At 44.5% G+C, this 27,906-nt stretch overlaps 1 protein-coding gene across 6 annotated transcripts in view; it reads right to left on the reverse strand.

Moving 5' to 3' along the window:
- gria3b (glutamate receptor, ionotropic, AMPA 3b) overlaps window positions 1-27,906 on the reverse strand; it is a 472,928-nt gene that overhangs the window by 32,592 nt on the left and 412,430 nt on the right. For 3 of the 6 annotated variants that reach the window (XR_013577363.1, XM_078547470.1, XM_078547466.1), the window contains exons 13-14: window positions 17,257-17,504; window positions 16,623-16,737 (exon numbers count right to left, since the gene is read on the reverse strand). Coding sequence is in view for 5 of the 6 variants with exons in the window: in XM_078547470.1 (XP_078403596.1) it covers window positions 16,623-16,737; window positions 17,257-17,504 (363 nt within the window). In the remaining variant the exon portion in view is untranslated. The remainder of the gene's footprint in view (window positions 1-16,622; window positions 16,738-17,256; window positions 17,505-27,906) is intronic. The other 3 variants (XM_078547463.1, XM_078547465.1, XM_078547464.1) reach the window with 1 other exon arrangement.

Consider the following 27,906-nt stretch of genomic DNA (forward strand, 5'->3'; position numbering starts at 1 on the left):
GGAACTCCCTCCCTGACAGCACTGTGGGTGTACCTACACTAAATGGACTGTAGCGGTTCAAGAAGGCGGCTCACCACCATCTTCTCAAGGGCAATTAGCGATGGGCAATAAATGCTGGCCTAGACAAATGCTCACATCACATGAACAAATTTAAAAAAAAAATCTCCTTCACCTGGATGACTTGACCAGGTATTCAGGACATAATTTCAAAGTTTGTGGATTGTACAAATCGTGGAAATGTCATAAACAGTGAAGATAGGCTTCAGGAGGAAATGGACTTGTGAAATGGGCAGAAACGTAGCAAATGTGGTTTTACACAGAGAGGTGTGAAGTGATGTATTTTGGCAGATGCAGAGGCATTACAAACTAGCACTCAGATCTTCCAGTCTCCAGATTGTCGGAGATGGGTGTGCTTTGGGACCCTGCGGAAGTCCCGATGCACTGACTCCGTGCGAATTGCCTGGGAAGTTGGAGTTAACTCTGAGTTGGAGTCAGAGACTTTGGACAGTTCCGACTTACTTACCTGAATAGTTACCCAGGGAATGCTAGTGTAACGGCTGTACTGGCATGGCGATGTTGTGACTCTTTAAAAAAACTTCTGTGGAGTGGCAACTATTCAGAGAAGTAAGTCGGAACTGTCTGAAATCTCTGACTCTAACTCAGAGTTAACTCAAACTTCCCAGGAAATTCCCACAGAGTCAATGCATCGGGACTTGCGCAGGGATCACACCGAGGTTGCCACTCAGCACCTGTTTCCTTACACTAAAATACAGCTGCATCCATCTCCCCTGACCTTCCGACTCAGTCCAGGTGATAATAGTGCATTGCAGTGGGTTCCCCAGGCCTTCAGTTGAATCCAGTGGAGTCAGATGAGGGGAAGCCACATCCCCTTTTTTACAGCACTAGCTGCTGTAAAGCAGGTAAGCTATAAAGGTCCAGCCACTTTTAGAAGCCAGGGAGAAGGTAAGTGTCTAAGTGGGTAGGATGGAGTTAGAGGGGGTTAGGACGGTTAGGATGGGGGGTTGGGTGGGAGTAGGATGGGATTGTGGGGCAGGGGGGGGGAGGACGTGTGGGTTGGTCCGGGGGGGTTGGGTGATCAGTGGGGCTGGGGTGGTCGGGTGGTCAGTGAGGATAGTAGGAGGGTGGGGGATAGTCGGGAGGTCAGCAGGGTAGTTCAGGGGGTGGTAGGCAATTGGGGGTGTCAGGGTCCTATATTTGGGTGGTTGGGGGGGGCCCCATGGGGAGTTAGGAGAGTAGTTGGGGGTGGTCAGGGTTGGTGGGAGGGTAGTCATGGGTTAGTCGGAGTGGAGGTCGGGAGGGTAGATGGAGGAGTGGGGAGGCAGTTGGGGGGCTGGAGGGATAGTTGGGAGGGGTGGGGGTGTAGTTGGGAGTTCCTGGTGGGGGTTTGGGAGTGTAGTTGGGGGCTGGTGGGTGGTTGGGAGGTGCAGATTGAGATGTTATGATTTGTCAACATCTATTGGCTATCGGAAACCAATGCGCTGTCCCACCACTGTGTCACCTCCCAATGGCGGCACGATGAGGAATCCAAAGGTGCTGTTACTTGACGTCACCATGGTAACATTGGAGCTGACATATAATTTAGGTAGCATAATCCCGGCACTCAAGGTCAATTGTAATGACCACCCGAGATCAATCACTTGGGCAGAGCACAAATTGCGGCAGCTGATCAGTGACTATAAAGAGCGTGTAGCTCCCGGAGTGGGAAGTACTAAGAGCAGGAAAAGACGTGGCATATTTAGGAATGGGAGGGGGGGACCTGTTTGGTAGTGCCGATTCGATCTTAAATTCATAATGAATCTCGGATGTGAACAATTATGTCTCATGGGTGGTGCAAGACAGTGCTGGAGGCTTGCACTTTGCTGGTCAAGGGATGGAATATACACTCTCAGAGGTGGAACAGAAAGGAAAGGGGCTGCTAAGAGGATTGACTTTGTTAGGCGGTTGGGGAGGCTATATAGTGAATGCCACCCACTCTCAGTCTAAGGGGCAGGCCTGCAATGTGCTGGCTCAAGATTTAATAGACAATCAAGAATTAGATATTGAAGACATCGGATTTGAGACTGTGCCCCAGCATGCACACCCGAGGAAGTCAGTACCATAGAACCATAGAAAAGTTACAGCACAGAAGGAGGCCATTCGGCCCATCTTGTCCATGCCAGCCCAAGGACACCCAGGTGCCCTTTCTAATCCCACCTTCCTGCACCTGGCCCAAAGCCCTGCAGCTTATAGCACTTAAGGTGCAGATCCAGGTACTTTTTAAAAGAGTTTAGAGTTTCTGCCTCTACCACCAACTTGGGCAGCAAATTCCAGACACCCACTACCCTCTGCGTAAAAAAGTTCTTCCTCATGTCCCCCCTACACCTTCTGCCACTTATCTTGAATCTATGTCCCCTGGTTCTAGAATTCTCCACCAAGGGAAACAATTTTATCCTGTCCACTCTATCTATTCCCCTCATAATTTTGTACACCTCAATCAAGTCACCTCTCAGCCTTCTTTGTTCTAAGGAAAAAGAACCCAACCTATCCAATCTCTCCTCATAGCTACACTTTTCTAACCCTGGCAACATTCTTGTAAACCTGCTCAGCACTCTCTCCAGAGCTATTACGTCCTTCCTGTAATGTGGTGACCAGAACTACACACAATACTCCAGTTGTGGCCTCACCAGTGTTTTATACAATTGCAACATTATATCCTTACTTTTATATTCTATACCTCTGCCAATGAAGGAGACCATTCCATATGCCTTCTTTACAACCTTGTCTACTTGAACTGCTGCCTTCAGGGACCTGTGTACTTGTATGCCAAGATCTCTCACTTCATCTACCGCTCTTAGTATATTCCCATTTATTGTAATCCCTGTAAATGTTTGACCTCCCTAAATGTATGACCTCACACTTATCTATGTTAAAATCCATCTGCCACTTTACCGCCTACTCCATCAGCCCATCTATACTGTTTTGGAGATTATGGCTATCCTCTACACTATCCACTACGCGGCCAATCTTTGTGTCATCTGCAAATTTCCCAATCGTGCCCCTCACGTTCACATCCAAATTGTTAACATATAACACAAACAGCAAGGGTCCCAACACTGAGCCCTGTGGAACACCACTTGAGACAACTTTCCATTCGCAAGGGCATCCATTGACCATTACCCTTTGTTTCCTGTTACAAAGCCAACCTTTTATCCAGTTTGCCACATTACCCTGAATCCCATGGGCTTTTACTTTCCTGACCAATCTGCCATGTGGGACCTTGTCAAATTCCTTGCTAAAATCCATGTACATAACATCCACTGCACTACCTTCATCAACCCTTCTTGTCACTTCCTCAAAGAATTCAATCAAATTTGTGAGGCAAGACCTTTAACAAATCCATGCTGACCATCCCTGACTAGTCCATGCCTTTCCACATGACAGTTAATCCTATCTCTCAGGATTGATTCTACTAATTTGCTCACTACCAATGCAAGACTAACTGGCCTATAATTGTTTGGCATTTCCTTTGATCCCTTTTTAAACAATGGAACTACGTTTGCATTTCTCTAATCCTCCAGTACCTCCCCTGTATCTAGTGAAGATTGGAAAATCATCCTCAGAGCATTGGCTATTACCTCCCTGACTTCCTTCAGCAGCCTCGGTAACAATCCATCTGGCCCTGTTGACTTATCAACTTTCAAAGATTTCAACCCTTCGAGTACTTCCTCTCTCTTTATGACTATCCCGTCCAATATCTTGCAGTGTTCCTCCTGGACTACTGTATCTACATCCTCCCTTTCCTTTGTAAATAGGGAGACAAAATATTCATTCAAAACCCTTCCCACAGCCTCTGCATCTACACACAAGTTTCCATCTTCATCTCTGATAGGTCCCACTTTTTCCTTAACTAACCTTTTAGCATTAATGTATTGGTAAAACATCTTTGGGTTATCTTTAACTTTACTTGCTAACCTTTTTTCATGCCCTCTCCTTGATTTCCTTATTTCCTTTTTTACTTTGTCCCTGCACTTCCTGTATTCGTCTAGGCTATCTGCAGTGCTTAGTTCTTTGTGCCTATCGTACGCTTTCTTTTTCTGTTTGAACTTTCCCTGTATTCCTCTAGACAAACAGGGGGGTCTAGATTTGGCAGTACCACTCTTATTTTTGTAGGGGACATGTCTATTTTGTACAATTAGGATCCCGCTTTTTAGTGCTTCCCACTGGTATTCCACTGTTTTATCCTCCAACAGTGCTGTCCAGTCCACCTTGGCCAAGTCCCTTCTCATTTCTGCAAAATTTGCCTTCCCCCAGTTCAGGACTTTTACTCCTGCCTTATCTCTGTCCTTTTCCATGGTAATGCTAAATCTAACTGAATATTTGACTTTAATCAGTCTAGAGAAGAGAGAATTACTGGTAACCTGGCCGACTAGCAGCGGAAAAAAATGGTACATTTAAATTTTTATTGATAACGCCACAAGGCACTAAGAATGGCCCATATTTGGGGGGAGGGTCGGGGCAGGGGTGCAGGTGGTATAAAATTTAATCTCTGGTTGTGGTCGCTGACGAATTAATGTATAGAGTAGGATCATATGGGTATGTGGCAAATGGGACTGATGGTACATTGCATGACCACAGGCGAGTGCTGTACTGAGTTGCAACATTATATAGTGTATTATTGTAACACCCTAAGACCAATAGAAGGCCAACATCATGGTGACAGTTATGGTGGAGCCCCTGGAAAAGGCCTTCTGGGTGGTCCAAGCATCTCCGACCCAAAGGTGCTCCCTAACGGCTAAGGATGGTCACTTCTATGGAGCACTGGGCTGTAGGAATAATAGCACCTTCTATTTTCAGGTTTCTGATTAGCCTTGGGGGACTTCCATCTAGCAGGAAGGACTCCGACAGGTATAGTTTTCAGCGCTTGGTGGAATGGCGTATTGAATGAGGACAATGTGCCAGGATAGCTGCTTGAGAGGTGAAAAGAAAGCCTTATTGGTGGCTAGAGGCTATGTCAATCAGAGGCAACAAGCTATTGCAAAGAGGAGGTTGCAAGTGGGCCTGGTCAAAGGAACATTCAAAATACTGGGGTTTTCCACTAGTGACCATGCAGTGGCAGGCTGTCTGCAGTACAATTGGTGGAAATAGGCAGAATGGCTGCCGCTAGGAGGTACTTTCCGGTGTCTGCTGTCTCGGTGCCACCTCCAGGAGAAGGCCACCAATTCAAGTTTCAAGGCTGTACATTGGGCAGAATTTTCTGCCTTCTGGGCGGGCGGGCCCGACCCAATCTCCGGTGGGCGGGGAGCCGATCCCCGTTGGAGAAGCGGGCCCCACCGCCATTTTATGTGGGTGGGCCAATTAAGGCCCGCCCAGCGTAACGTCTGGCGGGAAGCACTATGTGCTTCCTGTGCGGGCGAGGGGGCGGAGATTCCCCAAAAGCGCGAGTGCGTTCTTTCATGCATGCGCATGAAAGAGCGCACATCTCCCTGAGGCTAAGTGCTGCCTCAGGGAGATCGCTGACACTTTTAAAAAGATTAAAAATAGAAAAAATAAATCCTTAACACGTCCCCCTCACATGAGATGGGACATGTTCATAAATTACACTAAAACTTTATTAAACATTTTAAATCCCTACATGAAACCTCATCCCGCCCGTGGATGAGGCTTCATGTTTTTTCTGTTTGCCGCCAGGGCTCCTGGCCTGTCCGCCAACCTTAAGGTTGGACGGGCAGGTCCTTTAATTGTTTTAATGATCCTGTCAATGGCCTCAATTGGCCATTGACAGGTCGGCGGGGGGACAGCTGATTTGGCTGCGCCCCCGCCTTCCTGAAAATTTAAACGGGGCAGGATGACGTCGGGAGTTCCGCCCCCGACGTCATCCCACGTCATTTTCCTCTCGGTGAGCGGGCCCCGCCCCCTCCTCGCCGACAGCAAAATGCAGCCCATTAACTCTGTTTCTCTCTCCACAGATGCTGCCAGACCTGCTGAATTTATCCAGCATTTTCTGTTTCTATTTCAGATTTCCAGCATCCGCAGTATTTTGCTTTTATTTCAATATTTATAGTATCTGATTCGGCCCATCCTGTTCCGAGCCTAGGTGGGCATCACTTGGATAATCAGCAAAGCTGTAAGAGAAATACCAGTTGACTAGGGAGGCGCCAAAGACTGTATTTGTAAATGTATTTCCATCCATTATTTTATCTCTACCTTTTAGCCTATTTCGATCCCTTCCCCCCACCCCACCCCCACTAGAGCTATCTGTCCCTTGCTCATCCTGCTTTCTACCTTTAATGTCCCCATTAGCACATTTCTTAGTTAATATCACCACTGTCAACACCTCTTTGTCCTTTTGTCTATGACATCTTTTGGCAATCTCCACCTATCACTGGCCCTCTATCCAGCTCTACCTGTCCCCCCCCCACCCCCACCCCCACCCTTAAACCAGCTTATATTTCACCCCTTCTCTATTTTTCCTTAGTTCTGATGAAGAGTCATTCGGACTCGAAACGTTAACTGTATCCCTCTCCGCAGATGCTGTCAGACCTGCTGAGTTTTTCCAGGTATTTTTGTTTTTGGCACCAAAGGCTTGATGCCCACAGGAGTCCAGTAGGATCCCTGGATGGCCCTGTCAGCTGATGGTCCAGTGGGATTGAATTGTGTCCACCTGGGTCAGATGTAATCTGTCCAAGGGCCAACAGGAGGGATTGATGTAGGGTATAAAGAGTTAATATGATTATGAGTTATACTATGAAAGTTGTTTTCTTTTGTACTTTTCCACTATCACCCTTGGCCTATACATCTGGCCTGCTTATCAATATGTATTTTGCTAGATTTTGCTTATACAAAAGGATAGCGACACCTTGGAGACTGGAGGTTATGGTCCTCTGTTTTCAAAAGCTATACTGATATAAAGACTGATGCCCGGATTTTCGCTCCTGGGTTGGCAGGCAGAAACGGGATCATTCCTGGCTCCATGAACCTAACCTTTAAAGATGTTGCCCGGATGTTGGATTTTCGGTCCTGAGGCAGAGTGCAGAGTGCTGGATTGGAATTGGAAATAGGGATGGGTGACCCTGCAAGAAGTGAGGAGGTTGTCCAGTGTGGAGGCGGGCAGGGCAGAGGCCTGCCTTGGGGCTTGGGCACTGTGTCCAAAAATAAAAATAGAAAATAACATTAATAATCCCTCCAGCCCTCACTCCTCCTCATACCCCCACACACTTTCCATGCCCCATCCATGCCACCTCATGCCCCCACCACCCACCATGGCCCCTCATTTCCCTCATGCTAAGGTATGCCCCCCCGCCAAACAACCCCTATGGTTATTCATGCCCCCATGCCAAGGTATGCCTCCCCACTCACTCTTCTGGATCTCATACCCTCCATGCCAACTATGTACCCCAACCCACCCCCATGGCCCTTTATAGCCCCAATGCCAACTTAATGCCAACTCATGCAAACCCATGCCCCCCAGCCCCACCCACCACTTTTGCCCTCACAACTACCACGCTTGCATTGTATCCGCCATGTGAAGACCTCAGGACCCATGCAGAAATGAGGTAAAAGTAAAGTTCCATTAGTTCTCAGGGCGGAATCGTCTGGTCCCATTGGCGGCGGGCATCATGGGGAGCGTGAGTGGACAATATGGCGAGAAGGCCAAAATTTAGTTTTACGCCATCATGAAACCAGTTTGCGATCATTCACCCCACCCGTCAATGGTGGGCCTCGTTTCCCGTCACTGCATGTCGAGAACCTGATTTCAATGCTTTAGCATCTCACAATAAGCCCTGCTCACTGGAATCGTCCCCCCACGCTTGACCATCCGGGAATCACGCCAACGTGTTTCACACTGTACATAAGCAACATGCACCGGCGAGCTACACTTCATTCCGCACTTTAAGGTTTGTTTGCCTACCTTGCTTCGGACAGCACTCACGGTCATCAGCGCCAGGCCTCGCACCACATCACTTTTAGAGGGGCTCGTGGGCAGGTCTTTACCTACCAGACCAGCTGTAAGGTGGCAGTGGCTTTTCAATGGCTGAAGGGCTAGGGCTTGCTTGGGGAAGGGGGAGAAGAGGCCTCAGGCAAAGGAAGAGGCTGCAGGGTGAGGGCTGTACTGGGGAAGGGGAGTATCCCAGGGTGGCCTCAAGATGGTGAGGGCTAAGGAAACGGTCTCCAGAGGATATGAGGCCACATGGAGATGTGAGGGAGTGTGTGAGAGAGTGAATGGTGATGTCCTTTGATCTGGCAGTAAGTGAGATGCCAGTGAATGTGTGATGGGTTTGTGAGTGTGTGAGTTTAGAGTGATTAAGTGGTTGCCTTACCCTGGTGACATGGATGAGATCATTCATTCTCTTTCTGCATCATCTTTCACTGGATGGCCAAACTCTTCTGGGCAGCATTGGCACTGAACACCACTGTCATCGTCTCCCAAGCCTGAGTGGTGAGATTGCTGGACATCTTGCAGCCAGAGCAAGGGTGGAGGGCATCACAGCGGGCCTCCAAAAGGCTTTCCAGTGTTGGGTCACTGAACTCTTCTTGGCTTTCAGGGTCACGCATGTGCCATATGGCACCCGGAGTGAGGCAACGGTGTGGCGGGCAATTCAGAGGCCACCCGCCAGCAAGATGGCATGTTTCCTGTGGCTGCATAATTAATGAGGTGGGAAGCGGACAATATGATTCTGTCTCAAACAAACCTGACTCGCTCCTGACCTGACAATCAACATTTCTCAACCCACACTACCCAGCTCACCCAGCTACCGCCCTACTCAGCTGCCATGCTACACAGCTGCCATCCTAACACTTACCCACTCACATGCCTACACATTCATCCATTTATTCACCCAGACACACTCATTCACTAACACACTGAAAAGTTGTTTAAATGTCCCATAGCTTTTCAGTGTGCTCGTGAAGACTTAGCAGGATACGGCAAAAGGGGGCATGGCTTGTCTTCCCCCTGATGATCCAGTGCTACAAGGAAGCAGTTCAATGGAAGACCGCACTGTATTTCTGAAGCGGAGATCAGAAGACCTGGCTAGAAATGCAGAGCAGAGTAATGGCACAGAAAAGTGGGAGTGGAGTGGCAATCTGATGGTGATTCCTCAGATGATTCGTGCCTAGTCAGTACAATTACTAAAGGGGTGCAGGTTCAGGTGCAAACACACCTAGTGGGCTATGTACACAAATTTTTGAAAGTGGCAGAACAAGCTGAGAAGCTAAAAAAGCAAACATCGTCCTGGGCTTTATGAACAGGAGCTTTGAGTACAAAAGCAAAGAAGTTAGACTAAACTACTGCGAATCACTAGTTATAGGCCTCAGCTGGTGTATTATCTTCAATTCTGTGCATCACACTTTAGGAAGAATGTCAGCATCTTGGAGGCAGAGCAGAAGAAATTTACTAGAATGGCATCAGGGGTGTGGGATTTCACTTACATGGAGAAACTAGAGAAGCTGAGGTGTTCTTCTTGGAGCAGAGAAGGTTAAGGGGAGATGAAATGGCGGTGTTCAAAGTCATGGAGCATCTTGATAGAGTAAATAAAGAGTGTTTATAGTGCAGAAGGGCTGGCAAGACTGGCAGATGGATTTCAACGTAGTTATATTTGAAGTCATCCATTTTGGACCGATGGTCATGGGCATTTTTTAAAATGATGAAAATATAGTAACATTGGAGATTTAAAGATTTGGTGGTCCATGTACATAGATCTCTAAAGTGTGGTGGTTTGGTATATTAAAAAAAAAATCAAAAAAGGCTCATGGAATGTTGGATTAGAGAGCTAGAATATAAATGGGAAGAAGATTTGTTCCAGTTATACAAAGCCCTGGTTAGACCTCCTTTGGTGCACCATGTGCAGTTCTAGGCATTGCATCATTGGAAGAATATATTGGCCTTGGAAGGGTTGCAGTGCAGATACACCAGAATGTTATCAGAGCTCTAAGTGTGAAATAATGATGAGAGATTACATAAACTAAGTTTTGTTTATTCCCTGAATGTAGAAAATGAAGAGATATTTATTGACTTTCTTTTTAGGATTTTGAAAGGATTTGACACGGTAGATTGAAAGAACTTTTCCCCCTGGAGGACAAGTCTAGGGCAAGTGGGCACAACCTTATAATAAGAACCAGGACATTCAAGAGAGAAGTTAAGAAATATTTCATACAAACATGGTAGAAGTGTAGAACACGCTCCCGCAAAAAGTAGCAGATGATCAATTCATAATTTTAAATGTCAGATCGTAGAATTTTGCTAGCCAGGGGTATTAAGGGATATGGAGCTGAGCTGGTAAGTGGAGTCAGCATACTGATCAGATACGAGCTAATTGAATGGAGGAATGGGTGTGGGAGGCTGACTGGCCTGCTCCTGTTCCTATGTTCCTATGGTAACCAGAAGATGGTCTTTGGCAAATGTACCAGAAGTGCGATGAGGAGAAATTATTTTTATGCAGGGAATTGTTATTATCTGGATGCACTACCTGTAAGGGTGGTGAAAGCAGATTGAATATTAATTTTCAAAAAGGAACTGGATAATTTGAAGGGCTATGAAGGAAGTGTTGAGGTGGGGGGGGGGAGTGGGGGAGGGGAATAGCTCTTTCAAAGAGTTGGCACATGATTCACACAAAGGGCAAAAGAAATCTGGAACTCTGTCCAAAAAGTCTCTGGATGGTGGATCAATTGAAACATTCAAGACCGAGATCAATAGATTTTTGTTAAATAATGTTGTCAAGGGACATGGATCAAAGGTGGGAAAATGGATTTGAGGTACAGATCTGCTATGATCTAATTGAATGGTGGAATAGGCTTGAGGGACTGAATGGCCTATTCTGATTCCTATGTTCCTATGCTCACTGCATACTGTCTAAGGACTCACAGGAAGAACATTGACTACACTAGAGAGCAGAATTTCCAGCTTTTCCAACCAAGGCAAACTAGAGGGACAGAGTTGAAAAGCAGACAAATTATGTCTAAGTTGTATAGGAATTAGGCTAGACCATACTTGGGGTACTGTGCTCAGTCTGGTCTCCATTTTATAAAAAAAATATAGAAGCACTAAAAGAAATACAAAAAAGGGTTACAAAGATGATACTAGAACTGACAGGCTATATCTATAGAGAGATTGAACAATTTGAAGCTCTTTTCTCTAGAAAAGAGAAGGCTGCATGATGACCTGATAGGGGAGAATTTTCTCCCTGTCGGGCTAGTCGGTCGGGAGCGGGCGCAGAGCCGATCGCTGCCCGTGATCGGCTGCGCGCTGCCATTTTAGGTGGGTGGGCCAATTAAGGCCCGCCCTATGTGACGCGCACTCAGAAGAGCTCAATGCTACCTGTGTGGGCGAGGGGAGGAGGGAGAGTCGGGAGCTGCGCTCTTTCGCGCACGTGCACGAAAGAGCACAGCAATCTGCCTGAGGCAGCTCCATGCCGAAGGGAGATTAAATTCAGTGCAAAAGATGGTAAAAATAAAAAATAAAATTATTCAGACATATCCCCTCATGAGCTGGGACATGTGGATGAATTTTAATAAATTTTAAAATTTAATTAATATACTTTTCATGAAACCTCACCTCTCCCGTGGATGAGGTTTCATGAGAAATATGAAGGCTGCCTGGGCTCTTCACCTGCCCACCAACCTTAAGGTGACAATTGCTTAAATTAGCTTATTAATGGCCTTCACAAGCCTTTGACAGTTCAGCGGGCGCGCAGCTGACTCCGCTGCGCGCCCGACAAACGGAAGATCAGAATGACGCGCGGTGACGTCGGAACGCACCCCCGACCAGAAGATTCTGTCCATAAAGATCTTTCAGATTGTGGAAGAATTTGATAGGGTAGATGTAGAGAAGATGTTTCCATTTGTGGGGAGACTAAAACTAGGGTTCATAAAGATAAGAGAGTCACGAATAAATCTAACAAGTAATTCAGGAAAAACTTCTTTACAAGGGGTTAGTAGAATCTGGGACTTGCTACCAAAAGGAGTAGTTGAGGTGAATAGTATAGGGGAAGCTAGGTAAGTACGAGGGAGAAGAGAATAAAAAGTTATATGGATAGGGTTAGATGAAGAGGAGTGGGAGGAGGCTTGTGTGTGGACCAGTTGGGCCAAATGGCCTATTTCCGTGATGTACATTCTATATAATTCTGTGTAATTATTCTAACAATGCTCCTATATGGTAAGTAGATACTTTGTTTTCTTCAATAGAGAGTTTGTCACTCTTCTATCCCTGGCCTCTTGCGGCTCAGAAGTCTATAATGGGAATAGAGCTGCTTAAAGCTGTGGACTGCGCTACTTAAAGCCAATTCTTTTGAGATTAATTATGCCTTAGATACAGATGGGGGCTTTATGAGTCATGTCTACCCTTTCTTGAAAATACGACTGGTGCACAGGGAGACAAATTTGTGAACCACTTGCAACATCTACTTAGCGCACTCAAATTGTCTTTAATGCATAAATAATCATCTAGACCTGCCTAATCAACAATCAGAAGTTTTTGTACCTATTGTATTAGCAGAGAATTGTTGAAGGACATTTCCTTCAGAACTTTATTGTTGAACTCGCCATATTTTATGTACAAAGAGGTGATATTGGACAGCACAGGTATGCAACAGTATCCCTAAAAATCTGTCATTATTATAAGTTTGGCATTAATGGCATTTGATCCTTACCAAGAAAGTGGAGTTACATTAATGAAATCAAACTATATTGGACAAGAAATTTACATTTTAAATCCATTAAACAATTGGGAGTGATAAAGACAGTTTCTACATCAGGGCTTCTCAATCTTTCTGCTTCTGAGCACCCCAAACCTGTGCACCACCCACCCTCACCCCCAACACTTCCCGGTCATAAAAATTCCATGCAGTCCCGTAACACAAGTATTTTTACTGGATGAAAATTAGTTATACAATTAAATATATATATTTATTATTTTTGTTTTACTTAATGTCAAACTTGTTGTTGATGCTGGGCACCAGATCGAAGTTTGGGTGAGGGAATGAATTGGCATTAATGGCATTTGATCCTTACCAAGAAAGTGGAGTTACATTAACGAAATCAAATTATATTGATTATATACATGTTAAAGCTTTGGGCCTTCAGTTACTGGCTGTCGGTTGAATCCAATGGTCATTGTGCTCAAGGGGAGGTTTAAAAATTCATTAAAGAGGGAGAGGTGTAGATGGTTGCACAAGGGCTGCATTCTACACAAATATAAAAGCAAAATACTGCGGATGCTGGAAATCTGAAACAAAAACAAAAACAAAAATACCTGGAAAAACTCAGCAGGCCTGACAGCATCTGTGGAGAGGAACACAGTTGACGTTGAGAGTCCATTTGACTCTCCATCAGAACTAAGGAAATAGAGAAATGAGGTGAAATATAAGCTGGTAGAGGGGGGTGGGACAGGTAGAGCTGGATAGGGGGCCAGTGATAGGTGGAGGCAAAGAAGAGATTGCCAAAGGTGTCATAGACAGAAGGACAAAGGGGTGTTGACGGTGGTGATATTATCTAAGGAATGTGCTAATGGGGACATTAAGGGTAGCAAGCAGGACAAGCTAGTGGCAGATGGCCCTAGTGGGGGTGGGGTGGGGGGGGAGGGATCAAAATGGGCTAAAAGTTGGAGATTAAACAGAAGATTGAAATAAATTTAAAAATAGGTGGGAAAAGAAAACTATATATATTTTTTAAAAGTTATAAATTATTGGAAAAAGGGGGATCGGAAAGGGGGTGGGGATGGAGGAGAGAGTTCATGATCTGAAATTGTTGAACTCAATATTAAGTTCGGAAGGCTGTAAAGTTCCTAGTTGGAAGATGAGGTGCTGTTCCTCCAGATGGCGTTGAGCTTCACTGGAACATTGCAGCAGGCCAAGGGCGGACATGTGGGCATGAGAGCAGGGTGGTGTGTTGAAATGGCAAGCGACAGGGAGGTCTGGGTCATGCTTGCGGACAGACCGAAGATGGTCCGCAAAGCGGTCACCCAGTCTGCGTTTGGTCTCTCCAATGTAGAGGAGACCGCATTGGGAGCAGCGAATGCAGTAGACTAAATTGAGGGAAGTGCAAGTGAAGCGCTGCTTCACTTGAAAGGAGTGTTTGGACCCTTGGACGGTGAGGAGTGGGGAAGTAAAGTGGCAGGTGTTTCACCTTCTGTGGTTGCACGGGAAGGTGCCGTGGGAGGGGGTTAAGGTGTAGGGGCTGGTGGAGGAGTGGACCGGAGGGAACGATCCCTGCGGAAAGCCGCCAGGGTGCGGGGTGGGTGAATGGAAGATGTGTTTGGTGGTGGCTTCATGCTGGAGTTGGCGGAAAAGGCGGAGGACGATCCTTTGAATGCAGAGGCTGGTGGGGTGATAAATGAGGACAAGGGGGTCCCTATCATGGTTTTGGGAGGGAGAGGAAGGTGTGAGGCCGGCTGCGCAGGAGATGCATTCTACACATTCCTTTGATATTTTCAGTAGGACCCTTGAAACCTTCTCGTAGAACTTAAGGGGCCATGGGTCCTCAATTGTGAAACCCTATTCTAGATCACTGAACTAAATGAATAACTTATCAAAAATAAGATTTATGTAAAGCTATAAAGAAATACATTTATTAAGCTACACAGTGACTCCTGCAATTGGCCACGAAGTTCAACAAAAAAGATTTGATTCTTCCTGTGGTGACATTAGCCAGCATTCTTTGGTTATAGTGAAGATCAGGTGAAAGACTCAATACTGAAAATATGAACTAAAGACTAATAATGGGAGAAATACACAGGGGAGAATTTTAACTTCTTGATCCACTGGCCGCAGGGGGCTCAGTAATACATGGGAAAACTAGTGCCCGGGATTTCTCCACGCTGAAGGTTTAACTCCACACATTGCTTGTGACAGCACAGAAATGTCCTCACCCTGAAATCAGTCTGATTGACAGGCTTGGTTTCTGGTTGAGGGTGAGCTCAATCCTGGTAGGTGGTCTGATCCCAGTGGGTGGAGGCGTCACTGATTGAAGGTCGAGAGATTGGAGGGTGTGAGGGGTTGGTGGGAAGGTCAGAGGCCTGGTGAGGGAGCACAGGAGGGCGGGGAGGCCGGGGGCGTGGGGGAGAGCTCGGAAGCTTTGGGGAGGGGAGCAAGTTTGTGGTACAATGGAGGGTCAGGGCACTTATCTGATTGTGGAGTGCTGGCGTTCAACTATTGCTGGATCCAGCAGTAAGCAGACCTCCTAGGCCCGAGAGTCCTCCCCTTCCTTTCTCTGATACGTTTCCTGAGACTTCGGGCGGGATTTTCCAGTCCCATTGTGGTGGGATCTGCCATGGTAGGTTCAGCAACCCAGCCAAAAGTCCATTGACTTTCGGCGGGGCAGGGCGATCCCAGCAGTGGGTGGGGCTAGAAAATCCCGCCCTTAGGGAACCTGGGTGGCCCAGAGTTAAGTTTGAAATGGTGGATAAATCTGAGGCACATAACCTCATTATATTTATATATTTAAATTGCCAACCCACTTCCTGGGATGGGGTTTGGCTGCCTGCCCCCATTCCCACCTCCGTTAAAATGGGAGATGGGTGGGCTTGAGGCAGGCTGGAGTTGCGATTCAGATTTTTAATGCTTTCCTCCCACTTGACCCAAATCGCCTAGTTTTTTGGGGTTAAAATTCCCTGCTACTTCCCCACCCTTCTGTGAGTTGGGACTGATGTTTCCAATTGGTGTCTTTTTTAGGTGGGAATGTGTTCTGATGAAAGATCTTAGCATATCTTTTTCTCAGATGACGACAGAGTTGGCTGTGTGGTTCCAGGGTTCTCTGTTGAATTATGTAGCCACAGTATCCTGGATGGTGGCTATTACATGAATTCTTTCAGTGCTCATCGTGGCAGTGGAATGCCAATTCTGCACCTTTCCCTTCCTCCCTTCTTGCCAAATTATACCAGCATGACTTTCTTTTTCATGCCCTCCACATTTGGAAGTACAGTCCATACTTTTTGCTTGGACAAGGCAGTCCAGCTTTCTATTGCGATCTTCTTTACCTGCAAACTAAGCATTTTTCTCAGTGATAGTGAAGGAAGGATAATAAGTGCATGAAACTTAATCTGTCTGAATAAGGATGTCTTTAAAAGTCTATGAGTAAGAATTTTTTAAAAATCTAATTAATTGAATTTTTAGAACCTATAAGGAAGAATCTCCTCTGCTGGGTTCATCACAGACAGGATACTGTATTGCTTTGTGCAACTGCATAATCTGGATTCTGACACAAAACATCTGCCAAGCTCCTCTGCTGGCTTTTAAATGCTGACTGACTTGCCATTTCTCTTTTATTCCTGGATTTGGCTTTGGTTTTCTTGAGGAAAAGGGCAACGATTAAGTCAATTTTTCCAAGGGCCAATCGTTTCTGAAGGTCATGTTGTTAAAAGATATAAAAACTTGAACTATTGTTTACTTTGCTTGAAGTAAAATCTTTAGTTAAATTACATATCATCACAAAGGCGTTTTCCCTGATCTTTCCAAGTACCGCAACACTTGCTTCAGCTGTCAATCTGGTAAAGATCCCTGTTGTACCAACATCACGACTCAAATATAGTATTGAGGACAAATGAATGAGTTCATGTTCTTTTGCAAATACAATAACAGCCTTGCCGATTACTCTGTACTAAGGTACCCGCTTGTGGTGACATTGAGGCTGACCTTGGAGTCACCTCCCCCGCTGCCGCACTCTCCTTTGTCGTACCACCATTTGTTTTTCAATTTGTCCAAGAGGCCTTGTTCATTCAGTTTTAATACTGCGAGGTTAACAGCATTTCTTGAAACGATAAAACATATTTGTAAGAAAATGAACAATTGTAATAAGTGTACGTGAAAGGAGCACAATAGGACAAATTGGCTATTTTCACGGAATGGAGAAACGCTTGCACGGCAAATAAAGTGTTAATATTGGAAGGTGGCATGAAGGATCACATCGTTCAAAACTGAAGTGTGCGGGATGGGGATTTGCCTTTAAGAAAAAAATTAACATATCATGCAATCACACACTCTTCACACGTGACAGCATTAACTTTACCAGATAAATTGAAAAGGTATAGAATTATAAAATTAAAACAGCAACAAACAATTAAAAAAAGACAACAGGTTAAAAAAATAGTAAAATGGTTGCATTAAATAATTTAATTCTACGTTACCAGCCTTACTCAATCCAGGCTTTTAAACAATGTAAAATTTAAGTTACCTTACATTCTTGACAATTAAAAGAAAAAACTGGAAACATCAGGGTGGGTGGAATACTATAACAACATATAGAATATTGTTACACTATTCCACCCACCTTAATGATGCTCCTTTAGGGGTTGCCACTCCATATCCTTTCGAATCAAGGTTCCCTCCTACTTTCATGGTGTCACATGGCTTCCTCTGCTCAATGTATTCATTCATTGTTGATTCTAGCAAGAAGGCAAACTTTCCCTTTGATTTTCGAACTTTGGCAACTCCGTCAGCTGTTGTTTTGGTGAACACAGATGGTTCGGCAGATTTCATGTACGACCACATTTTTTCATACACTGCTATTTTTGAACGCTGGAGAGAGAGAAAGAGAGAGAGAGAGACAGAAAAAATATTACATAAATTGGACCTGACTTCAGTTTAATATTTTTCCTTTAAAAGGTAAACTTAGAGCAGAGATTGATCACAAACATTGTGGTTCCCTTAGATTACTTTTGCATCACAGTTTTCAGGATTTTCACATGACTGAGAGAAGGCAAGATAGCAGGTGCAAAAGTGTAGGAAATGTTTACCTTTTTGTACTTTTTATACCTTTTGTGTTGCTGACAAAAGAGACATGTCTAAGCTTTTTGTCTCGCACTCACCAGGACACTCGCAAGAATAACAATATACAGGAGAAAGCAACAATTTATAGTGTATGTGAAGAGAGTGCTAATTGGTTGGCAAATGGCATTACCATGGAGAATGCACCACTGATGGTGACTGATAGTTAACTGCCAAGCATTGTTTGAAATTTAAATCAGGCAGCTTGACCCTGATTGGTCAAGGCATTGCCCTGAGGAATGAGTCAGCGAATGGCTGTCACTTATTTTGTTTAGCTGAAACAGGCGCAATGTATATACAAGATTTTTCTGTCTGAAAATAACAGGGCCCTGTGTCTTAATACATATATATATATAGCTTCCAGTACACGCAAATGTGCCACATTGGGAGCCCGACTGACAATCTTAAATTGGTTGTCAGCGTAATTCTTAGCACATTGAGGATTATTTAGCAAATATTGTCCAATCGCGGATTCACATCTAATGTTGGGCACTGTGTTTTGAGTTTTGCAAGTATGGGCTGGTTAGGTACAGTCTGTACCCTGCCCATTGTGAACAGTAGCTGGGACATGCTGTTTGATACGATCCACCAACCTTTGGGATGTACGGCCGTCATCACACTGGCACACGAGCATCATATTGGCATTGAGTGGAGAGCTGCAAATATTACACCCTTGTTTAAAGAAGGATATAAAGATAAGCAAAGCAACTACAGGCTAGTCAGTTTAACTTTGGTGGTAGGGAAACTTCTAGAGGACAAAATTAATGGTCACATGGAAAAATGTGGGTTAACTAAAGAAAGGCAAAGGAAAATTGTTTTTAACGAACTTTCTGGTGTTTTTTGAAGAGGTAAGGAGGGCTGATGAGGGTACACGACGGCATACTGATGTGGTGTACACGGGCTTCCAAAAGCACTTGATATAGTGCTGCACAACAGATTTGTGAGCAAAGTTATAGCTCACAGAATAAAAGGGACAGTAGCAACATGGTACAGAATTGGTTGAATGACGGGAAACAGAGAGTCGTGGTTAATGGATGTTTTTTGAGCTGGATGAAGGTTTGTGGTGGAGTTCCCCAGGGACCCTTGGTATTGGGGCCCTTGTTGTTCCTGATGTATATTAATGGCCTAGACGTAGGTGTACAGGGCACAGTTTCAAAATTTGTAGATTATACAAAACTTGGAAGCATTGTGAGCTGTGAGGATAGTGTAGAACTTCAAGGGACATAGACAAGTTGCTGGAATGGGCAAACAAATCGCAAATGAAGTTCAATGTGGAGAAATGTGAAGTGATTCATTTTGATAGGAAGAACATGGAGAGACAACATAAAATAAAGGATGCAACTCTAAAGGGGGTGGAGGAGCAGAGGGATCTGGGTGTATTTGTGCATTAGTCAGTGAAGGTAGCAGGACAGATTGAAAGAGAGGTTAATAAAGCACACACTGTCTTAGGTTTTATTAATAGGGGCATAAAGTGCAAGAACAAGGGGGTTATGTTGAATTTGTATAAGCTACTAGTTGGCCTCAGTTGGAGTATTATATCTGCACTGTAGGAAAATTGTGAAGGTATTAGAGAAAGTGCAGAAAAGGTTCATGAGAATGGTTCCAGGGATGAGGAACTTGAGATAGATTGGAGAAATTGGGACTGCTCTCCTTGGAGAAGAGAAGGCTGAGAGGTGATTTCTTAGAGGTATTCAAAATTATGAAGGGCCTGGACAGAGAGAGAGAAGCTGTTCCCACTCACGTAAAGATCAAGAACAAGAGAGCACAGATTTAAAATAATTAGCAAAAGAAGCAAAAGCGAATGATTAAGGTCTGGAATGCACTGCCTGAGAGTGTGGTGGGGCAGGTTCAATGGAGGCATTCGAAAGAGAATTAGACTGTTATCTGAAAAGGAAGAATGTGCAGGGTTAGGGGAGAAGGCAGGGAAATGGCACTAGGTGAATTGCTTATTTGGAGAGCCGGTGCAGATATGATGGACATCCTTCTGCGCTATAACAATTCTGTGATTGTAGTTAAAATCCCCCATCCCTGGAATCATTCTGGTAAACCTCCTCTGCATCCAGTCAAGGACCCTCACATCCTACTGCGTGTGGTGATCAAAACTTCTTTGACACATTGATCTTCAATACACTAAATCTATATTTATAGGCTATGTACAATTTGATGCTATGCCATCCCAATCCATCAGTCATCCAGCCATGATCATCTTTGTCCTCTGCTTGATCTGTTCTCAACTTTTTCAGTGTCAACTCCGATAATTTTTATTCTGACTCCTCTATAATATGCACACAGCATGTCATTTTAAAAATCATAATTGGCCTTATCGCTTTCTCCTTCGATTAGTTTAAGTAGTCATTTTCTGTTCCAAATAATTTTCAGAATACGTCTTGTAGTTTTTCTGAATTTTCCATTTAAAAAGTAATTAGCGTAGATTCCAAGTAAAAGTGCACTTCACAGTTAAGCTGACAAGTGATAAGTCAGCATATGACAGTTAAGACTATACTAATAGTCTTGATTGATGGACAAGTGTACTGATAAGAGATCCTGAGCATAGCTGTTTAATAACACAAGGTAAAGATTGAAAAATTTTGCATCAGTGATGATATCTGCTATGAAAGCAGTTAAGTGGATACCCTGCTTCATAATACAGGGGAAGCAAAAAGAAACTTTGATGGTAATCTTTCCTCTGGGCACTCCGTTAGAAGGCGATGGATTCAAAGTCCTGGTCAGGGCTTGACTATCTAATTTAGGCCAATTCTTAAGTTTCGTTTCATTTCAGTGCCATAATGCTGCATTTTCAAAAGTGCTGCTCTTAGGACTAAGTGGTAAGTCAAGGCCACATCTGCCTTCTATGGCAGTTCAGATGGAGGTTAAAGGATCTATGGGCCGAATCTTCGGCTTGGCGAACGGCGGCAGGCGTGCGTCCCGACGTCACCACGCACCCGTTGAACTGTCAAAGGCCTGTTAAGGCCACTAATTAACTAATTAAGCCTATTGAGAAAGCTGCCCGTCCAACCTTAAGCCAGGCGGCCTTCGCATTTTTCATGGAACCTCATCCACGGGTGGGATGAGGTTTCATGAAGGATTTATAAATTAAATAAATTTTTTCATTAAAGTTCATTGACATGTCCCAGCTCATGTGACACTGTCACATGAGGGGACATGTCTTAATTTTTTTTTCTTTATTAAAATTTTTAAAACTGCGTGCATGCGTGCGAAACAGTACACTCTCAACTCAGGGATCACCACCCCCCACCTTCCCCCTCCGCCTGCACAGGGAGCGCTCAGCATTTCCGGTGTGCGTCACGCTGGGCAGGCCTTAATTGGCCCGCCCATGTAAAATGGCGGCGCGGACCCGATCGGGGGCGCTGATCAGGTCCATGCCCGCCCCTACACAACCCCCCTGATGGGGGGAAATTCTCTCCCATGACATTATCTGAAAGGGCAGAGAATTTTCCTGCTATCCTGCCAAAGGTTCCTCCTCAATTAACTCTACCAAAAACAAATGAACTGGCCTTGATACCATTGCTGTCTGTGGAATCGTACTGTGCACAAAATGGCTGCTGCATTTTGTTACTTAACAACAGTTCATTTTGAAGTAATTAATTGTATTTGAGGTGCTTTAAAACATTTCTGGCTCTACATACAATTGTAAGCTTTTCTTTTTTTCTGTCTCTCCCTACATTTTTTCTTGGTGCCACTCCAAGCATTCATATGAAGTATCCCGCTCGGGCAAGCTTACAGGATTCCTCAGGCCTTTCCTTAAAAGTTCATGTATTTACATAGGACTCACATTAAGTCCTGTTCCTGTATCACCCCTGTGTTTGCTGAACTATTCTGACTCCCAATCAGTTTTAAAATTCATATCTTTGTTTTCAAATCCCTCCATGGCCTTGCCTCTCCCTATTTCTCTAATCTCCACAAGCTCCACGACCCTCTAAAATATCTGCACGCCTCTAATTCTGGCATCTTCAGCAACCCCAATTGTTCAATCATTTCAATATTGGTGGCCATGCCTTCAGCTGGCTGGGCCCTAAGCTCTGGAATACCATCCATAGACCCATCCACTTCTCTAGCTTGTTTTCCTTCTTTAAGCCACTCTGCCTCTTTGACCAAGCTTTTGGTCATTTGGCCTAACAACTCCTTGGGCTGGATTTTATGTGCCTCCACCAGGCTTCGTTCAGTGGGTGGGGGAGGGGGAGGGGCAGCATGTAAAATAGGGTGGATGCCCTGCCCGGGTGGGTGCCCTGCCCACCACCTTCTCACCCACCCCGAGCTCACCCTCATAACATGGTAGGTGGGTGGGTGCCAAAACCTGAAGCATACCCACCATATTTAAATAAATAATTAGGGGTCAATCGAGCTTGTTAACAAGTCAATTGACTCAGATAATATGCTTCCCATGCCATAGTGTGGGCCGCTGGCCAGGGATGAGCAAGCAGTTTTTGTTCAAATATTTTTAAAGAGACAGGAAGGAAATTGGGGGGAGTAATATCTTTGGGGGGGTTTTCCTTTGTGCATTGGGAGGCAGCCCCTTTCTTCCTACCTGTCTGCTCTCGAAAACCATCACCCCCACACCCTCGCCCCCCTCCCTATGCTTGCTAAATCCTCCCTGCCCAATACCCTGGACTTACCTTCCTCTGGGATCCATTGAGCATTCTTCTTGGGACTGGTTGCACTTCCGGCAGTGCCAAGATCTCAATAGTAGATGCTGCCGGGAATGCTGGAGCTGCCGGGAATGATGGAGCTCCCGCCCAATCTGATTGGCCTGCAGCTTCTAAGGGTTGGACTTCCTCCCCAGTGAGTGATGGAATTCCCACTCTCCAACATTTTAGCCTGCCCGTAATGCATTATGGCTGTGGGGCGGGCTTATGTGGAGCGAGTCATCTTCTGGCTGACTTTACTTCTGGAGTGGGGGGGGTGTTGGTAAGCGAGCCTTCCGCCATCACCTAATATGCAGCCCTTTATGTGTTTCGGTGTCATATTTTGTTTTATAATGCCACGGTAAAGCACCTTGAGACATTTTACATTAAAACGCTATGCAAATATAAGTTGTTGTTACTGTTGTTATAGCATTTCCACTCTTTGCACCGATGTAAATTAATGCTGAGACGCCTCAGAAAGGTCAAACCAAATTTGGTTATAATTATCTTTCTGTGCAAGTTTGAACAACCTCAGGAACTTACAGAAGAACAGAGCCAATTCTTCATCTGCAGTAATACTCACATTCCCAGTATTGTCTGCTGTGAATTAGGTTAAATTGTGAATGTGTGATTTGTCTACAAATTTACAGATTGAATAAAACGAATGTACAAAGAAAAAGACTGTGGATTTTCTTTGACCTTATACTCTGCTTCTTTTACCACCATTATCCCTCTATGTCGGTTTTACCCTTCCATCCTTTTTTCTTTGTCAGTTCTTCCCATTTTTAATATTTCTCAAAGGGATACTGTCTTTGGGAAAAAATAGTTTGCAAACGTTTTTTAATTGAAGGGTGAGAGCCAAGCGAGTTATGCTTGAAACTGTACATGTCATAATATTCACAATTTATGACACAACTTTGGATACTTGCAAAAAACAAGGGGCAGAATTTTCTGTCCGTCAGGGGGGGATGTGTGGGAGCAGGCGCGGGCGGTTGGGCGGGTTCCCGATTGGCACCCCTAGTCGGGGGCGCGCCGCCATTTTACGTGGGCAGGCCAATTAAGACCCACCCAGCGTGAAGTCCGCCCTGAAGCGCTGTGCACTCCCTGTGCGGGCAGGGGGGGGCAGGGGTTTCCCTGAGCAGGTCTGTGCACTCTTTCGCACATGCACGCGAAAAAGCCCACAGGTTTGCCTGAGGCAAAGTGCTACCTCAGGGAGATGGCTTCAACTTTAAAAACTGTGCTGAACGGAGAGAAAAAAAAATTATTGACATGTCCCCTCATGTGATACTATCACATGAGCTGGGACATGTCAATTACTTGAATGTCAAGGCTTAATAAACATTTTTAAAACCTTCATGAAACCTCATCCCGCCCATGGATGAGGTTTCATGTTTCTTTGGAAGCCCGCCTTGGCTCCCGGCCTGCCCTCCAACTGTAAGGTTGGACAGGCAGCCCTGACAATGACCTTAATAGGCCTTTTAATACTCCACCCTGCTCTCTTTCCCACATGTCTGTCCTTGGCTTGATGCATTGTTCCAGTGAAGCCCAACGCAAACTGGAGGAACAGCACCTCATCTTCCGACTAGGCACTTTACAGCCTTCCGGACTGAATATTGAATTCAACAACTTTAGATCTTGAACTCCCTCCCCCATCCCCACCCCCTTTCCGTTTCTTCCCCCTCCCTTTTGTTTTTTCCAATAATTTATATAGATTTTTCTTTTCCCACCTATTTCCATTATTTTTAAATCTGTAATGCCCTGTCAGTCTTTCCACCCCACCCCCACTAGAGCTGTACCTTGAGTGTCCTGCCATCCATTCTTAATTAGCACATTCTCTTAGAATATCATCACCTTTAACACGTCTTTGTTCCTTTGTGACATCTTTTGATTGTCTGCTCCTACCACTGCTTGCTTGTCCCTACTACCACCCCCCCCCAAAACTTCTCTCCCCCCACCTTAAACCAGCTTATATTTCACCCCTCTCCTAACTTTACTCAGTTCTGCTGAAGGGTCATGAGGACTCGAAACGTCAACTCTTTTCTTCTCCGCCGATGCTGCCAGACCTGCTGAGTTTTTCCAGGTAATTCTGTTTTTGTTAATAAGCCTTTGATAGTTCGGCGGGCGCGCAGCTGATTTGGCTGCGTGCCTGCCGAACTGAAAATCTAAATGATGTGGGGTGACGCCGGGACACGTGCCCGACATCACCTCGCGTCATTTTACGCATCAGCGTTTGGGTCCCGCCCCTGCTTGCCGACCTGGAAATTCTGCCCGAGGAAATCTTTGCCAAACAAAGATAGTGCTATATTAAAGCCTACAGCCCTTTTCCTTTGCCACCTTATTTGACTCTCTTAATGAAAGTCTATCAAAAGTTGTTTTAAAAATGAAACCACTGCAAGGAATAATGCTTAACTTTAATAGTCTTTTGTCTTCCTCTGCTTACTTAGAATTTTGGGGGTTAAGTTCACTGAAGAATAAATGCTTGTGGAAGGGGGAAGGAGGGATGGAAATTTTAACTTTGGTGTAAAATGGGCGTGAAGTCAGCAGTGTGGCCTGCGACACCCATCTGGGGGGTCACAGTCTGGAGACCCGAACCATTCTCAAGCTTGGGCCTCCTTTGAATTTTACCAGCAAGTTGCAGATACCAAGTAGGGGCTGAACTGGAGCTCGCTGGCTTTGGATAAGGAAAAATGAGCTGCTGGGACGGTGAGCCCAACGGGGGGAGAATTGGTCCTGAGGGAAAGGGGAAAGAATAAGTAAGGGATAGGCCAGAAGATTTTTGCTCCATGCCCCAGATAACTCTTTAAAAAAAAATCAAAAACTTACTTGTGGCTAAGCAGCCTCCAGCAGTTACTTTAAAAATATAGTTTGTTGGGACCATAATATCCCGCTGGGCGGGAGGAGCTGTAAAATCCTGGCCATAGAAATATAGAAAAAAGGATCAGGATTATGTCATTTGGACCTTCGAGCCTGCTCTGCTATTCAATATGATCATGGCTGATCCTCTATCTCAATGCCATACTTCTGCTCTCTCCCCATCCCCTTGAAGTCTTTAGAGTCTAGAAATCTATCTATTTCCTTCTTAAATATATTCAGTGGCTTGGCCACCTCAGCTCTCTGTGGCAGAGAATTCCACAGGTTCACCACCCTCTGAGTAAAGGAGTTTCTCTTCATCTCAGTCCTAAATGGTCTACCCTGTATCCTGAGACTGTGACCCCTTGTTTTAGAACCCCCAGCCAGAGGAAACATCATCCCTGCATCCAGTCTGTCCATCTCTGTCAGAATTTTATATGTTTCAATAAGATCCTCCCTTATTCTTCTAAACTCCAGTGAACACAGGCCTAGTTGACCCAAGCTCTCCTCATATGACAATCCTGACATCCCAGGAATCAGTCTAGTAAACCTTCGCTGCACTCCATTTATGGCAAGTATATCCTTTCTTAGGTAAGGAGACCAAAACTGCACACAATACTCCAGGTGTGGTCTCACCAAGGCCCTGTATAGCTGCAGTAAGACATAATTGCTCCTGTACTGAAATCCTCTTGCAATGAAGGAACATACTATTTGCTTTCCTAACTACTTGTTGCACCAGCATGCCAGGTGACTGGTGTACAAGGACAACCAGGTCCCTTTGTACATCAACATTTCCCAATCAATCACCATTTAAATAACACTCTGCCATTCTGTTTTTCCTACTGAAGTGGATAACTTCACACTTATCCACGTTATACTGCATCTGCCATGCATTTGCCCACTCACTCAACTTGTCTAAATCATCTTGAAGCTTCTCAACATCCTCCTCGCCTAGTCAAATACATTTGATTATAATTGACATTGATGCTATATAGTTATCTCTAAGAGAAATTAATAATGTGAGTTTTATGTAGATTGAGTTCTGTGCGTATGAAAATTGGTTAAGCAACATGCGATTATCATCAATATAGGCACAGCATACTCTCACGCTCTTAAGATGAGGATTTGCAAAAGGATATGAAGCTTTGAATGAGAAAAGCTCCCTTGGCCTATTAATCCCTTTCTGGGCCATTTGGAAATATTTAATCAGCTGATACAACTGGTAACAGGCCTCTGAAGATGTACTAATTGACTTATTTTCTAAACATACCTTACGCTGAATTTGTAGAACCTAAATGAGGTGGCATCTTCTTCAATTCCTTTGGAGATGGGTTAAGGCAAAGGTAAAAGGTAACTGGAATATAATCCAATGACCTTACTTAAGAACACTGAACCCGACACTTTGTGAAGATTGAATTTAAAACCCTCTGATTCTGTATGATTGACCTATATATTGCCTTATCCAGCTGATTCATTTTTAAAAATCTTATGGTAATTTAGCATTAATAAGGTATCCTCTACTTTCTATTAGCAATCATGTTACCTCTCTATTCTGGAGAGCTCAGATCAGGAACTTTCAAATGCTGACTGTGAAGTGGGAAGTTGAACTCATCCCACTTTCATCAAACATCCACACGTGTCCAGCCAGGGTGATTACCGTATACCAATCAGGGAGAGGACTCTGCCATTTCCCCTGTCTCAGACCAGGAACACTGTGGCTGTTGTCACACTGACTAAGAACATTAGACTCAGCACAGGGTAGGAATCGAACTGGAGACCTTCCTGTTTTGCATGTCTAACTATATACTTCCTTAACAAGGTGAGCCACTTTCAGTACTGGTTTGGACATGGAGTCATCACTGAATATAGCTCAAATTTGTGGTGTTTTCATGAGCTGACAGGTATGGCAATATTAGGCTTTGTTAAAATAAACTTATCACCTGAAGTGAGTCATAAAATGGAGAAAGCAGCATCTTCAAATTACTTTTGTCATTATTTGAATAAGTATTAAAGGATGCTAAAATTTGACACAGAGCTTTTCACTGTAACAACTGAAACACATTTCTTCCTCTTTTTTGAACTATGAATTAATAATGTTCTATCAGTTGGTTCTTGATAGAATTAACTTTTTTATTGGAAAACAGGATAAAAGGATTCTCTGATATTGTGATAACATTTGAAATTCTTCTTTACTATTGTGTTAAAATTAGTGAAGATAAAAAATTTACCTCATACTGTTTGGCTTCAACTTCAACTGCTATTGAGATCAAATTAAAAGATAAGGCTTATGAAAGACTGCTGCTAATGATATGCCTCACTCTCTTTCATGCTCTGCATTCTTCTTTTACAGCTTTGTAGTGGATTCTACTGATACCCTCATGGGAATTTAGTGCTTTGGAGCAGGAGTAGGCCATTTGGCCCTTTGAGCTTGCTCAGTCATTTAACAAGATCATGGCTGATCAGGTTGTGGTTTCAACTTTGCTTTCCTGTCTGCCCCGTATGACTTGACTCCCTTGCCTATCAAAAATCTACCTAACTCAGCCTTGAATAAATTCAGTGACCCAGCCTCCACTGCTCTCTGGAGAGAGAATTCCACATACTAACGACCCTCTGAGAGAAAAAAATGCTCTTCACCTCAGTCTAAAAAGGGAGACCTCATT

Source organism: Cetorhinus maximus, chromosome 8 (genome assembly GCF_964194155.1).
Source record: "Cetorhinus maximus chromosome 8, sCetMax3.hap1.1, whole genome shotgun sequence".
In the NCBI taxonomy this organism is placed as follows: Eukaryota; Metazoa; Chordata; class Chondrichthyes; order Lamniformes; family Cetorhinidae; genus Cetorhinus; species Cetorhinus maximus.